Source organism: Nipponia nippon, unplaced genomic scaffold, assembly GCF_047370975.1.
Source record: "Nipponia nippon isolate SJK-2023a ecotype South Korea unplaced genomic scaffold, ASM4737097v1 scaffold_8, whole genome shotgun sequence".
Classification (NCBI taxonomy): Eukaryota; Metazoa; Chordata; class Aves; order Pelecaniformes; family Threskiornithidae; genus Nipponia; species Nipponia nippon.
Window position 1 is genome coordinate 39,752,848 of NW_028262402.1, and position 16,734 is coordinate 39,769,581.

Below are 16,734 nucleotides of genomic sequence, written 5' to 3' on the forward strand. Positions count from 1 at the left end.
TTTCAGAATTTTTATCAGTCTTGCTAATATAATTTAAGCACACTAATCTGTATGTGATTACTATGCAAAGTCTATACGACCATAAACCTGCCGTACTGCTACTGATACGAATAAAGGCCGTTTGGAATACAACATGAACTTGTTACTGCAAAATGCTGGAAGACCAGTCTGGTAGCTTTATGGTCACATGGTACACCGTAACATGTCTATGCCAACTGAGTTCCAGCTTCAACCACAGGCTAGGAGGGACTAGGAAGACTGGGAATTCAGTTCACAGTTTGAAAATTATGTGGTTGATTAGGCAATGGGGTAAATTGGCCTAAAGGGGTGCTCATCTCCTAACAGAGATGGACAATGGGTACAATGCCAGACCTTGTTTAAGCAGTTGGATATAAAGAGAGAGAGAGAGAGTAGGGAGTAAATCCTGAGAAATCCTATGCCTCTTTCTGGAAGGCAGAAGGTGAGGGAGAATTGCTGTAACAGGGAGTACAAAAAACCTTGTGGCTACAAGACCAAATCAGTTATTACTATCTGAGCTGATGCTGTCACTGCTTGTTTTGCACTTTGCATCAGTGAAATGTTTGTTCAATTATTATTTTGCTCAATTGGCATCGACACAGAACTATCTTAGGAATGAAGCCAAAGTTTCAGGAGTTAAAGAAAAACTGCACACTTATGGATGCCTTTGCCCACTTTTTTCCCCACCATAATGGCATGCCTATGAACAATATAAGTGGTACTGTTCCAAAAATGCAAGGAAAAAATCCTGCTGTAAAAATAAAACAAACTCTCAAATCTTTGCCCTAAAAAGGCTACTTTCCTTAACCAGCTTTCAGTGTAACTTTCACAGAGGTAGTTGAAAACATCCAAATCAAGGCATTAACAAAGATGCTGAATGAATAAAAGGCCTTCAGTATTTTTTGGCAGTAAATAAAGCTTCAGTCTATCATAAGGAAGATAGTCGCAAACTTGCTCTAAAAGGACACTAGACAGACAGACTGATGTACTATAAAATATTGAATTTTTCAAATGTTATTCTATTATGCAGTTTTTTAAAGTTAGCAACAGTACTGTTAAATGCTTTTACACCTAAAAAAAAAAAAGCAGCATTGCCACAGAAATAAAGAGGGGCAGAAACAGACGTGGATGAAATAAAATGGAATATTAATCTTTACTCACTAATAATGTAGTATTTTAGAATTCTGTGTGACCTTCAACACAAATTGCTTTATGGAGATTTGGTTTTACCTACACATCTCCAAAACTGAAAAATATCCTCATTTCCAGGTTAAAAAAGTTTCATAATGCAGGTACCAACATCCCACATTTACCTAAGTCAAATGTTACAGATGCCAAATTCCTCTAGAAGTCAAGTAAGTGGAACAGATGAGATATATACAAAATGGGCAGCAAAAAAGAAAAAGATCAGTGGACTATTGAAAGAGAAATAGACTTATAAGACAGAAAAATAAAAGGTGCAAAAATCTTTACAGTTGAGTGCTTCATAAGAGGTCAGTTACTGGTAGATTTTTAGTTCAGTAACCAATCCAAGGTTGGTACTTGGTCTTTCTAGCAGTCATTCCAACAGAATCTCAGCATCCTTATCTCCCTCCTATATCCCCTGTTCCTATCTCCTTCATTTTTCTGCAACCCAGTCTTCAACTTCCATTCTACTTATGAACAAAAACATTCAGGTATTTTTCACTGCAAATATCTTCATATAAACAAGTTATCCTCCTTGAGTTTCTTCAATACATTCTTCTTTTACAGCACCTATTATAATTATTCTTTTGGTGGCAAAATACTTTGATATACAGTGATGAAAATGCTTTTTGCAGTGTTTTAATGGGGACCTATGGGAAGGAGAAAAAAAAACAAATAAAAAAATAAACACAATCTGCTCCATTGTTTACTATTTCCTGTGACGCTATTAATAAAACATAACATTTCAGTAACGTAAAGGAAACATTTTCTTCAGTAGAGGAAGGGTCCTTTTGACACAATGAAAATCAAGAAAGCATTCAACTGACCCATAGACCAAATGACTAATTCTAACTCAAGTTAGTAAAAACAAAAGTCTAGAGTTAAAAAGTGACATGACATGAAGTAAACCGATATTTTCACAGAGAAAAGATGTGCACTTTATTTAATGATGTCCACCCTCATCTTCAACTAGCTTAGATGCTTCTTTCTATTTATGATCTAATTAATTTAAAATGGAAAGGTAATTCATAAAGTTATTAAATTAAACACCTGAAACAACTGAATTTTCAATTCAGTTATCTATACTCTCATTTAGGTATATTACAGAAAACCAGAAGAGTTACTTCGAATTAGCCTCTCCTCAAGAACGTGTGAAGAAACTGTTCATGCAACACCTTCAATTTAAGAAAAGCATTAAAAACATAATAATTAAGTGAAAATATTTTAGATTTAATGTCATGAAGACTCCAAATTTTTCTTGATTGATTTCACCAAATATTTGGCCCTTGTAACTTGAGAAAAATTTCTTTATCAACATAAAGTACCCCAAGTGCAAGACAGCATCAAAAGCTGTCATGAAGGGTTCTGTTCATACCAATAGTCACTAAACACAGGCAAACCAAATTAAAAAGTGGGAGGTCAAGGTGAAAATGTAAGAAATCATAGGGCAGGAAAAAAAAAAAAACATAACAAACAACAAAACAGCTCTTCTTCCTCTTTTCTAGCTTTTGTCCCATTTCCCTAATAAGCAGTACTAGAAGTGGAAAAACAAACCAGAACACATTACCATTGTTACTAAATTTATAGCAACATCTGCATCACATTTTTATAGGCAGCGCCAAGTGTTAACCCTTGACTTAGTAAGTTTTAATTTGCTATGAAGCATTAGAAATGAGAAAAAGAACAGAGGACAGTAAGAAATGAACCACATCGGATAAAATAGCATTTAATAGTTTTATCTCCTGAGCATTTCAGTAGTCTCTCCATCTACAGATAAATGTAAAAACTCTGTAGAACTTACATGTACACCATGTTTGTGTCTAAGTCAATGCACACAATATCCTGTGGTGGATCGTACAGATCAAAGTATCGTGAATCAACTCCAACAATAAATGGAAGAGGTGCACTGAGTACGGTGGCCAGAGACAAAGGACAAAGGGGGATATATGGACATTGCCACTGAAATGGAAATATCATCTGAAGGAAAAATTAAATGAAATCAATGCATTAAAACAAGACAACAGATACTGTACAATAAAAACCAAGAAGTTACATGCAGCAAGTTGAAATGAAATTGCTAAAAGGCTTGTAACGCTGTCAGAAAAGAGTCTTCATGACCACTTATTTACAGTACATCTCCTAGTTATCTATGCAAACATGTTGATCGTTCTAATAGCTATAATAAGACATGCTAGGGCACTTTAAGTAAATGCTATTGCAGGGAAAAATGATAATTTTAACTTAAAAAAGCCTTGTAACAACTGTGGAGTTTGAATTTATTTCTCTCACTGCTGTACAGAACACTTTGTACTTACAGCTACTACAGCTTCAGCAACTCCTGTCAACACAGCTGGTCGAAGAGAATGGAGGAGGATCTTGCCTTCTAGTAATACAAAGAGTAACAGAGTGGCACAGTTTTCCGGTCCAAGATTCATGAGCAGAGTGCTAAAGTTTGCTCCACTAAGGGGTGGGTGGGAAGGTGGAAGAGAATAAGAATGTTACAGGATTGGGGGGGGGGGGGGGGAGGAAAAAAAAAAAAAAAGTCACCACTATCAAACTTCTGGCAACTGTTTGGGACCAACCAGTTGAATAGTGCTAATATTACTATACATCAAATATCTACCTATCTATCTAATAGCTATCACCTCATTATGAGACTTGTACTCCCACAAAGAAACCTAAATTAATATTCTATTGCTAAACAATCATATGCTATATCATACTACTGCTGAGTTTGTGTTGTTTATGGTGCTCTCTCTCTCTCATATATGCACAGGCATCTTCTCGTCGTAACAGTAAAATGGATCTAACTGGTTAACAACGAATCCAAGCACAAATAACACCAGTAGTTTCATTTGATGGGTTACCTCAGGCAAAAATCATGAACTAGAGTATCCATTTGATCTTAGCATCACAGTACCAAATTCTAATACCAGTCAAGTAAAATCAGTCCATCACTCTGATAGCAACATGCCTTTAGTTTCTACAGTTTAGGCTACTTCATTTGTTTGGACTGTACACATTTAGGAATTGTAATGACATTTGTAAGAGCACAGCAGTGTAAAATCTGTCCTTAGAAAAGTGCTTATATGTTACTTCACAGTTTGGTGGCTAGCTGCAATTTTTCACCTAAAAGTCTGTATAAAAGAGGTGATTAAACATGGGATTCATCTGCACACAGAATATTATATGATGGGGCTGGGTTAAAAAAGGGAGAATACTTTGGTTTTTAACTGAAAAACAAACCAAAAATCAACAAAACCACCCAAACAAAGCCCCATGTCACAATCACAGGGAGCTCCAGCCCAGAAGATGCAGGCAGTATCCACAGAGATACAGTCATCAACCTTCAAGAACAAACACCAATTTTTAGGTATAATTTTGAATTTCTGAAATGTTTGCACACTTGCATATTGACTGATTTCACATAACTGCTTGACATAAATGTCTCTCTTGGATCCGAAAATGGAAAAAAACAAGATAACAAACAGTCTATCCATGCTATTAAAAAAAATTTGCTTACTACAAAGGTTCTGAAAATACAAGATACTTAAATACATATTTTTTTTCCTCCTGTTGCTTCTTTCTTCAGTGCTCCTACAATAATCTTGCAATTCACCTTTATTTCAGGATAATTAGTGACATTATTCTTCTACAAGGGACAGGTCTATGTCAAAAAGACAACACTGTATAATATTATAAATGCATATTGAGCTTTCTGCTTATAAGATCTAATAATATTGCAGTAATGTTTGGCTTCCTTCTATGACTCATTTGCCGCTGAATTTCTCAAGTAGCATATATTTAAAGCATTAATAACGATACCTTAATGGCAATGGTGTAGAAACCGGCTGAGACAATATTAATGCATCATGGGCAGAAAGCTGAAACACATAAAGTACTATGTGATTGATACGGACAACTCCGAAGTTAATACAGTATAATATTCCATATAACTGTATCCATAGTCTCATAAACTGCCTGGCAGGCAGAGTCACAATGTCACGCAAGAGACGCAAATCAGGGACAATCTTTGGGACTTGTATTCACTAGGTCAACAGAACTTGTATTAGTCACTGAAATGATTCTCAGAAGTTACAGGAAATTGTCTGTGACTCAGCGTAGAACACGTAACTGCTGCTAGGTGATTAAATGATTAAACAGAGAAGCACAAAAGACAGTGCCCTGGGGGACTAACCTTTGACCCACAGTAGTGGGTGGACAAGTGAGAGAAAACAAACAAGCCCCACACTGAGGTAATGCAAATGGTGCCTATAAAATGAAAAGCTAATATATGGCAGAAATTTCAAAAGTGCAAGTAGGACACTGCTGCCCTCCACACCACCTTAAGTCTGAAATAGTTTCCTTTGCTAAGTTACCCCAGGTTTACATCAACGAAGAAGGCCAACCCATCCATCTCCTCCCCTCTCCCTTCCAGAAGCTGAGTAAAAAGCCTAAAGGAAGAAACCAGGCTTTCAAAAGCAAGAAAGAGGGTTTGCCATTACTATAACTAAAAATGGAAGCAAATATTTTGCTTACTTGCACAAGAATTCTTGGCCTTTGTGGTGAAGGGAAAGGTATATTGTGCATAAAATGGGATATGTGCCTGAAAAGACAAGATGTTAGAAAACGAGCACTGGCGACTAATCAGGGACTGAAAACAGTGTTAATCACATTTTGGAATTACTATGGTACCATGTTCAGAAAGGCTGTTAAGATTTGTTTACTGTTTTGATAAGTTTAAGAGTCTATTTATGCAAACTGAAACAAAGAAGCTCCATTCACTCACATTTCACTTGTGAAAATTAATACTGGCAGCTTCAGATATGTATGCAAAAGATAAGAACACACTGGTATTTTGGCAAGCCATTTAAAATCCCAGGCAGCCTAACCCCATTCTACAGAGTTTCTAATGAGGCTGAGCTAAGAGAAACCATATACTTTACTGCCAGACGTCTAATACAGTTTTGAAGGTAACATCATATTTCAAAGCATCTTCTACAGAGTTCATACACACACACACATACACACACACACCCTGCATTAGTTGCCGTGCTTGGAAACAGACACAGATATTCATTGCTAATGCACAGAGTCCCTGAGCTTATATTTATTAGCCTAAAATGCAGGACTGCAAATGTTAGTATGTATCTTATAGCTCAGCCATTTTCTGTATTTGACATAGTTAAGAGAAAGGTAAATAGGCGTGACATATTCCACCAGAAAAGCCACAGTAAAATCCAGTTCATTTATCTTGCACTGCAAGAGCCACTACTATTAAACAGACGCATCAATAATTTCTATCAGTACGACATCAGCTACACAGTGCAAGCAAGAGGATGGAGCAAATATACCAACTAAGTGTGACGTGTAACTCACATGACTTCTTGAGCTGATATAACTACCTTCCCACATTAATGTGAAAAATGCTTTACATACTTTTCAATGGGAAGAGGATGAGGTCCAGAGACAGAGAGTTTGTAGATGAACATAAGAAATTTTCGAAATGCTTCAAAGAAAGGCCAGTGTGAGAGAAGGCAGATGCATTTGTTGGAATTGATGGACTTGGAAGTAACCACTTTCCTCTCTACAGCTGTCAGGAGACCCAGCTGCCATTGTTGTTTTTCTGTTAGCAGCTCCCGGGGATAAGGCTCATAAAACTGAATAGCAGCACCATAAACCTAAAAGATGAAGAAAAACAGCTGAGCAGCCCCAGTATTTAACAGGAGATTGGGTTAGAACTTTCGAAGCATCCTTCAGTCTTTGGTGTTTGCACACACACTATAGTGCTTTTCTTGGTAGCTTGTGAAATTACTTTTCATTTACGTAACATACACAAACTATTCTTATAAACAAAATGCTTTGGACTCTTGTGCCTCTGTTCCTCTTTTTCACTGCATTTTCCTCAACCATGTATTCATACTCAGTAAATTGAAAGGGAAGGAACCAAATTGCATGCTGTGACAAAACCCTCTCCATGAACCATTATGATCAAAAAAACCCCCAACCCCTCATGAAATGCTTGTGTTCAGTAAGTTCGCCTATCAACCACACTAAACAAAATTATTTTAGCTTTAACTTCACTCATTTTATCAAGCTAAACAGCTACCAACCTTTTCTAATATTCCTTCCCTATTTGTCAGAGTTTCATAATTAACTGAATTATTCTGGGAAGCTTAGCAAAAGGAGAATAGGGAAAGATGAATACCACAGTATACATTCTCTCTGAGAAAAATACTGGCAGCTACTGCATTCTTCCTTGAAAAAAAGTATTAATATAGTGGAGAAACACTTTTTTTGGTTTTTTTGGAGATGGAGAAGTATATAAATTTCCCTGACAGGGGACTAAGGCAGAGTGGAAGTTGAGCTGTTAGAGCCAAACTGTTTTTTATTCATCACAAAGAGCTAATCACACATTACAATCACTTATTTCCTCATGCAGTACACACACACACACACACACACACAGCTGGCAAGCTGAAGCAACAGTTGCGAGACCAACTCCAAACAAGGGCTCCCTTGCTCTATCAGGTGTACCTATAATCCTGTATTCTCTGTCTGTGTATAACAGGCACTGGCTTCTCACATGTGAGCCGAGTCATGCAACACATTTTTGGTGCCCATGTGTGCTGGTGGCTTGATACAGATTGGGCAGATGGCTGGTGTTCTGAATCTATCACTTCATGTGAGTTCAACAGGATCACTGGTCTCAGGAGCTCATCAGCTCTTCAGAGCCTTTCACATGCTACCTCTCAGCACATACTTTTCCATTCCCCTCCCTGCTGTTTTCTGGTAACAAATTTTCCTATTCATGAACAGAGATACATACAGAGCCCAATTACACAAATTCACACTGAAGTGGCTTTTAAGGTAACCATAGGAAAACTGTAACAACTTAAACATTGCTAACTGGTGTGGTAAGTGAACATCTCTTTAATATGTAGGCTTAAATTTCCATTCACAGAAACTTCTTACTTGAAAGAACAGGGAAATCCATGTGCTGTGAGTTTTGGTTTTGTTAAGTGTATGATTCAGCTTAAATGAGACTAAACAGCACATACTCTTCCAGCTATTTCCTGTTCTGGTTTACTTCTGTCTTATATGAAGGCTTAAGAAATACAATTTTATAAGGGAAGTATTTAACAATTCATTGTGTAGTATTTCTCAAATACAGAAGAACCAATGCCTGTTTATCTCCATAGCAGCCATTTGAACTAAAAGCAAAAACTAGTCACAGTGTTGAGCCATACCTTTTCTGCAGAAGAGCAGGTCAGTACAAATGTTGAGAACACTGGTAGTGGGTATTTGGTTTGAGGGTCCCAGCACTCAATAGTAGCTCCCATAGGAAGGCAGAAGAGAGGTACAGATTCTGACAGTGGGAATGACTCATAGTTCTCTTGAGGATATCTGAAAATTAAGCCTTCAGAATGGGAGAAGGAAAAAAATAAGCACATTTGCTCTGCAAGCCCTAAATAATGTAAGCAATGTATTTTCCACAATATACAGCAAAGTCTGTTGGTTATCTGGACTTTATAACTGACAGTTACATCTGCAGAAGAAGAAAGTCTCTCATTTGACAGTAAGACTAAGCCATCCAAGCAACAATCATTTAAAAATTGTGTATGAATACTGAAGCACTCCCTTTTCGTAGCTGCTCAAAAACCAGTACATAATAAAGACTAATTAGTGAAGATTTTTACTTTAAACCAGTTGGGAATTACCTGTGTTATTTAAATGTGCCATTGGAATGGATTTTATTACAAATAAATTCCTATGAAGAAGGTGACAATTTATCTACTGCAAGAACAGCAGCAATACCTCCTTTTAAAATAGGATGAACTAGCTGACTGTCCACATTTTCTGCTAATCAGTCAGTATGTTCAATTTAAACAAATTGTTTATTCCATTTTCAGAAATACATCTAACTCTTGCTGGTAGAAAATAGGCACACAAGCATTGGTTTACTATTGCTGTTCATCTAGCTTATTTTATGGTACACTGACTTCATTATCTATGCTTTCCTCTTCTACTTGGTAGTTTACTCCTTTCAAAGGAATTTGGTGCACTTAGTGCTCAGTATAAACTCTTTTGAAATTTTTTTTTTTACTTCTTCAGAAAAAAAAATAATAATATGTAGCAATGCATTAAAAAACTTATAAAAGCCAGACTTAAAAGAAAGGACTTTTTGTCATTTATTGTTCAGAATATTTTTCACTCTCCTCAAATAAGAAAAAAGTGAATGGTTGTGGAACTGAAGGGAAGAAACACATTTAACTTTCAAATTAAACAAAAGATGTTGCATTAGCTGTGAGAAAGAAGATTATGAGTAAGACTGAATGGAATTTTTAATTACTCCTCCATCATCACCAACAAAAAAAATATGAAGTCTTTTGTTCCATCTGAAATGCTTGCTAAGCTTTCCACTAAAGCTCCTAAGCTATCAAACCTGTCATGATAAGAACTAAATTAATACAGAACAATGCTATTCCTATTAAGGCTTTTTTTTTTTTTTTTTGCCTGGGAAAAGCGAGGAGAGCAAAGAAGGTATTATAGGAGTTGAATTCAACTGACCTGCTCTAGGGACAGAATTCTGACAGACAGCACTTAACCTTTAAAAATTATTATTTGATTTCAATAAGGCATGTGAATCCTTCTGTTCTCATGTTTAGACAGCCTGCTTCTAAAATTACTTACCAGCTTTATATGCTAAAGAGTTAGAAGCTGGCACAGACTTCTTGTAACAAAGGTATACACTGGAACCCCACTGGAAGACACAAGTTTCATCTTAGAACCAGCAAAGATGACGACAGGCAGCAGAGAAATTAAGTATAAGCATTTGAATACACTCCCACTTACAAACAAAGCAGACATTTAAATAAAAAGCGTTACAGAATAAAATGACTGGTTGGCTGATGAGTGCATGTATATCATGAAATTGAGGATTCACCCTTCTCACATTTTTTAAAGATTACAGGATTTACATAAAATAATCACACCACCACACTACTCTGTGACTTATTCCAACAGAAGAACAGTGAAAAGTGAAGCAGATCACTTGCAGCTTCACAGTTTCTTGGTTATTTAAAAGGAGGCTCTTATGGGAACCTCATCAGTGGAATTCTGAACATCATCACTTGAAGCTTTTATCATACTTCCATAAACTGGTTATTTACATAGTGTTTTTGCAGTTTGCCTAAATACACTCTACCATTCGAAAAAAAATCACTTATTTCAGCCTGAGCAAACTAAATGAAAAACAGACTAAATGAAAGCAAACTGATAAAAAAAAAGTACATGAAACTGTAAGCAGTAATTATTATTCTTACACATCTTAGTAACATAGGCATTATTAGTAACTAAGAAAAAAGTGTTTGTGATTCATCCTGAGTGTGAGCATCACCAAGAAGGGCGGTGGGGGAGATAATTTAAAAAAAAAAAAAAAAAATCCATCACACTACTCCTAAATAGCCCTTAGACATGAATATGCAAACCAAAGTAGTGAGTAATCAGTATGAAGAAGTAATTCCTAACTCCAAAGGAAATCAGAGCAACAAAACCTACAAAACTGAAGTTTCACACCTGGTATATAGAATGAAAAAATTATGATGTAGTGATAGAACACAATTATAACAGTGCTAAGTGGAGTTCAAAGAGATACTCCTTTGGGTTTGTTTGTTGGGTTTAAAAAAACAAAAAAAAAAAAAAAAAAAAAGAGAGACTCAAGCTTTTAAATACTCACCATACCACAATTTAAATTCTTATCAACTTTGCAGAAGGTATGAGGAGGGGTTTCTCCTTTGCTGGTAACAATAACACAGATATCCGTCACTGCCAATGAGTTTTGAGGTCGTATTGGAGGAGCCCTTCGATATGTGATAAAGATCCGTTGAGAAGAAGCTGAACTGTTGTTAACATTAGCGCAACGACCATAAGGAGTGGCTTGAATCACCTCGCAGCCTGAAATGATACGTTCCTTCCCTTCATATAGAACTCTGTAAACAGGAAGGAAACAAAATATTATGCACATTTAAATATATTGAAGTTACTTGGACATTGACAGAAATTGTCCATCTGTTAGCACTTTATGTCATCATCACCATGTTCTAATGTGTGTTGTACATATTGTCGTTTATTATGCATGATTTGAGGCAAAGAAACTGTTCAGAAATATTTAAATATTATACGAAATCTCTGTGGGAACAAATCATATTTATGGAAAAATAAAATCAAGCCACAACTGAAAAGCATTTAGTTATAAAATTAGTAAGAATGCTGCAGTTATCAATGAAAATTAAATACACAGGAAGCTTTAAATAGTTTGCACACATGATACCTGATAATTTCTTAGAAATTATTTCCATCACTAGAATGTCTGGAAAGTCATTTCAAGCTTCCCTTTTTTTTTTTTTTAAGGAATGTTGTTGGAAAAGAATAACAGAAGACAGAAGTCTGCTTCCTAGATGAATTTTTACAGAAAAAAAAAAAAAAAACCAGCCCATTAATGATTTACATTCATAGTTTGAATAACATTCCTAAGGGGGGGGGGGGGGGGGGGAAGACAAAATAATACTCCATTCCACAGAAAAGAAGGAAATAATAACTACAGTTAACTGTACTCCTAGAAAGCAGAATGTATCTTACATGGCCATACAGCAACATTCACACAGTACCTGGATTTTTTAGCCAGATCACTAGTTTAGATCACCATATTCTTAGCAAAAAAAGAAAGATCCTTCACAGAAGCTAAATGAGCTGAAACTTCATGCTCAGATCTTTCGCAAATATAAAGCTGCTAGGAAATGGCCATGAGAAGAAATGTGGAAGTCAAACCTTATGTCACTGCATATTTTTAATGCACAGATGCTATGATAGGGCAAGATTTACCTCCCATTCCACACAGAAATAAGCAACAGTTCCATTTGCTTGATTCTCTGCAGTATGTACAGAGTACTTGCCAGCTTCAAAGAAGTCTTTATCTTTAGAATACATGGCAAGATTTAGGATAAAGGTAACACATTAAAACTTTGTATTTTGTGACCTGCAGCTTCCCACATGTCCATCACAACTTTACTTTAAAATAAAAAAATAACCAGGCAATATATCTTTTACTGTCCCAAAATACCCTTGGTTAAACATTTGACAGACTACTAGTAAGTATGCATTTGAAGACTTCAAAAAGTCAGGTGTATAAGCTAAAAAAAAAAAAAAAAAAAGAAAAAACTCTTTTTCCAGATCCAACAATTCTCAGAACTTTCAAAAAATATATATCATTAAAATTCCCAAATTACTTAAATACTACTGTCTATCTTTAAACTGGAATATGCAAATATTACTGTTTATTCTGATTCCACAGAACAAACGTGTATCTTGTTGTAGTATTGAGGATATACATGAACTACAGTCCTAGAATATTATAATAAAGCAAAAAAAAAAAAAATCACATGAGTTGAGAGTTTATTGATGTAGCTACCAGGCTGCCACATAAATTTATTCAGCTAGTTCATGGAGGACAATATTCTTGCCTTCAATAATGGTTTCAGTTGTAAAGAATCTGATCATCACACTTTTGCTACATTTAAAACAACGTGTAATCTCAGGTTCAAAACCAGCCTAATACTAGTATTTCCAAGTTGCAACATTAGTTTTAATATATTACCTACTGGTTCAAGATACCTATAGAGAAAGTACATGCTATTCAAATTCTTTCTAAACTAAATAATCTTCTGGAATAACATGTATTTTGCTCTGTTTATTGAATTACCTATTTCATACAGTTAAAAAAAAAAAAAACAAACAACCAACAAAACACAAAACCAACAACTGCAATGGCAGCAGCTTTCAGGCCACCTTCATTGTGCATAATGAGTTTACGTGAACATGTCACTGCCTTAATCCCTCTTAATCAAAAGAGAATATTAACAGAGGAGTCTCCAATGGAAGTTTCAGTTCAGTATTATTTCAATTTCATGTATTTTAAATAAAATCCAAGAATTCAAAGTTATTCCAGAAACATTTGTCAGCTGACAGCTTTTGAGAAGGAAAACCATATTAATCAGACAATTCCAACAGTTCAATTTAATAGGTTTAAAAGTATTCTCAGAATGAAACTTAAAGACTGAAGTATTTCTCCGTTGTGCAAATACTTCTAAGAGGTAAGGGGCTGACCAGTGTTCAAGACTGTAACAGTGGGGTCGGCTTCCATCAAAAGCAAAAAGAAAATGAAAGCAACTCTCACCCCTACATATATACCAGCCGAAGTATTATTAAAACCACACCATTTCCTGACCTCATGCATGGTATTGAATTTAAGAAAACAAGCAAACAGAAGAAAACCACCACCCATGTATCACTCAAATTAAACAATGATTTTAATGATTCAAACAAAAACATTCAGAAGTGATGCATGAAATATTTAACATGACATGCTGTATATACAAAGTCCTCCCTGAGAGAAAAAAAGTTTGCTCCTACTTGTTTCAACTTCCCACTGTCTGCCTTTGATTAATTAGTACTGATCAGGATAAAACTTATTTCCTCCTTCTATGAGCTTATACTTTGGCCTCAATCCTACCTGCACCTTAGTTGCTACATTATTCTATCAACTTCAATAAAGTTTCATTTCAAGCAAAATGTAATGTACAGTTTCCTCTAGATATGAGGTCCTTTCTTTGCAAGAAAGGCCAAAAAATCTTGTTATCTCTTCATAAGGCTGTTTCACTTTGTACACGGAAGTTCCCTCATGACCAGTTTTACTGATTTAAAGGTATACTTCAATACATCAGATAACAGAGTTTAGAAAAGATAAATACTACCTTCTTGCAGCTGTGGAGTTAAAAACCTTAAACCACAGAAAACTCTGCTGCTGGAAAACCATTCCAAAATAGGCAGACTGTTGCAAATTGCATCATGTGGGGCTGCTCTCCAGGTTGACTCCTCCTCTAGGTCCAACCACATTTCTCCCTCTCACAGTCCTCATGCAATGTAAGCCTTTATAACAACTCTTCCTATCTCATTTTAGAGAAGGCAGTATGCAAGTATTGAATAATAAAGGAACTAAAATAAATACGCTAGGCAGTAGAAGGGTCAGAGGAGAAGCGTTGGTCAAGCAGCATGAAAAGGTTGACTTATCTTTTATTTCTGCTGCCACCACTATTATTATTTGTCTAAACATACAAGTGATTAGTTTCATCATTATTATCCTAAGCTGTTCCAAACACCCAACTGCAGTTGTTACACTGGTGGGATTTAAGGAACAATAGAAGATGCTGACTGTTAAGAACATTTTCCAGTTTCTATTATGCTCCTTGAAACTTGAATTCACTTTTATTTTTGAAATACATCTCTAGTAAAGAAAAACATTTGTTCAATAGATACTCCTGCAGATATGTTCAGAAACCAGGTATGCAGAATGAGATGGGTCCTTGGCACAGAACCACTAACCAAACTAAAGCTTCCCATACTAATTAAAAAAAAATTTAAAAAAAAAAAAAAAATCAGTATTTCTTTACTTACACAATGCAAGTTACCTAACTTTTGCATTACTCAGTAATACAAGAAACTCTGCTTCAGACAAGAAGTCTGATATTCTTTCCTTGGTCCTTTCTACAGTAAGTGTTACAAATTGCAAAACCACTTACACTTAAAAAGCAATTTTCTGTCAGGTTTTCTTCGATTTAAGAAGCAAGTGCTGGAGCTCTCCCATATTCCTAACCCAAGTGTAAAACAAAGAGAGGTGTGGTCTTGTTTCAAAGTCTCACTGCACCTAAAGCAAAACAAATCTCAGATCTCAGTTCTTGTCTATTTCTGGAACATCAGCAAAAACTTTGGCTAGGAAAGCAACACAGTGACTAGTAGCTGAATTATTTATAGACATATAAGCTTAAGATACTAGATTTTACAGCTATATGTAGGAAAAGGACCTTAGAGATCTCTTGTCCTAGGATCAAACCTTTATTCTTCCAACTAGTTTAATTAGTTTCCCTAAAAATAGCCCTGAAAGAAATACACACACACAGACACACTTATTGAGAATCATCTGAATGCTCGGACTATAAGATAACTCAACTTTATATATATATATATATAAACAACCTTGACACAAGACGATGGATTTGACCCTTTCAAGGGATATACTCGACCTGCTACGTCTGCTCAGCATGTCAGCTGACTTAATGGATATTTAAGGCTCAAAGATAAAATATTCTTTCACAGTTGGTTCTTTAATTAGAAGAGTAGAGAACAGCATAAATTAGCCTTCAGACTGTACATACATCCCTTGCCCAGACTTCACTTTCGTTTGAATACACTGAAAATCACACACACACACACAAAAAAAAAGCTTGCTCTGACCATCTCTTGCAGTAGTTGCAAAGCAGCAAGAACAGCAGGGGGAAAACATTCATATGCATCATTGCTCTGAGAGAAAAGCCTGCCACGATTTGTTAGGTGTGACACCCTAACCGGATCTGTGTAAAACAAAATATAGAATAAATACTACTTGCCAAATACCACCATTTTCCACCAGTAGTTTTAAACAGTGTCTCTGTTAGGGAAGCCCTTAGCTAGCCAATTATTTGCTTATTTTACTTACCGGATATTCCCTATGAAATCTATCCAAGCATTCAAGTTCCTAAAGATGTGGGGGACATGAAAATAACCATGTGCTAGCAAAGTCGCTTCCATAAAGACACACACTGAAGACTGATAGTTTAGGAATCCCTTTGAGGAATCACTCCCTCTAGAAATTCTTCCTTCTGCTAAAACTTACTGAAGCTTGACTTATCAGTCAAAGAATAACTTCCTACTGCAATTCTACGCAGTCAAATCCCACTGTAACAGTCATCTCATCTTGCAGTGTCAGTCACACATGGGAAAAGACTATTTTAAAACTCAGTTTCACTGAAGATTATTAGAACATAGTTTAGATGACTGAGATGAACTGAAATTAGAGCGTACTGGATTAATTACACAACTTGAACTATAAGATTTCACTCAGTTTCTTCTTGACTGGACTCTATTTGTCAGCTGGTACTCAAAATGTAGGTCAACAGCAGGGTATGTAGGCATTGTGCCTGATGTGCTTAAACTTACATATGAAATTAACTGAACTTATTACAGCTTACATATAGATGCATGTTTTTCTCTTTACTAATTATTTAATAACTAAATTAGGAAAACCACACGTATTCTTTATTTTGCCATCATTGTAACAATTCCCCCCACCCATGCTCCATTTTCTCTTATTACATTTCTTATTATACCCCCAGTAATTCTACAATGTCCTCATCCAAACCAGAGAAGTAGAAGTGCTATACAGAGCAATTTAGACAACACTATAGTGCTGCATGAGTTATTACAGATTGAGCATTACCTCAATATGCTAGTAGCACAGACTATGATATTCACCACCTCAAGATCTTGGGGGTTTTGTGATCTTGGGGGTTTTGTGATCTTGGTTCTGAGTACTTACATTAAAGTCAGTGTTCTGTAAGTAACAAAATTAGTTCAGAGCATCCCTGCCAGGCTGCCCAC

At 35.9% G+C, this 16,734-nt stretch overlaps 1 protein-coding gene across 4 annotated transcripts in view; it reads right to left on the bottom strand.

The window, feature by feature from the left end:
* DENND4C (DENN domain containing 4C) overlaps positions 1-16,734 on the bottom strand; it is an 84,615-nt gene that overhangs the window by 43,342 nt on the left and 24,539 nt on the right. For all 4 annotated transcript variants that reach the window (XM_087741681.1, XM_087741680.1, XM_087741682.1 and 1 more), the window contains 8 exons: positions 10,943-11,195; positions 9,898-9,967; positions 8,454-8,623; positions 6,643-6,884; positions 5,743-5,809; positions 5,029-5,087; positions 3,519-3,663; positions 3,005-3,180 (listed from right to left, as the gene is read on the bottom strand). In XM_087741681.1, coding sequence (XP_087597807.1) covers positions 3,005-3,180; positions 3,519-3,663; positions 5,029-5,087; positions 5,743-5,809; positions 6,643-6,884; positions 8,454-8,623; positions 9,898-9,967; positions 10,943-11,195 — 1,182 coding nt within the window. The remainder of the gene's footprint in view (positions 1-3,004; positions 3,181-3,518; positions 3,664-5,028; positions 5,088-5,742; positions 5,810-6,642; positions 6,885-8,453; positions 8,624-9,897; positions 9,968-10,942; positions 11,196-16,734) is intronic.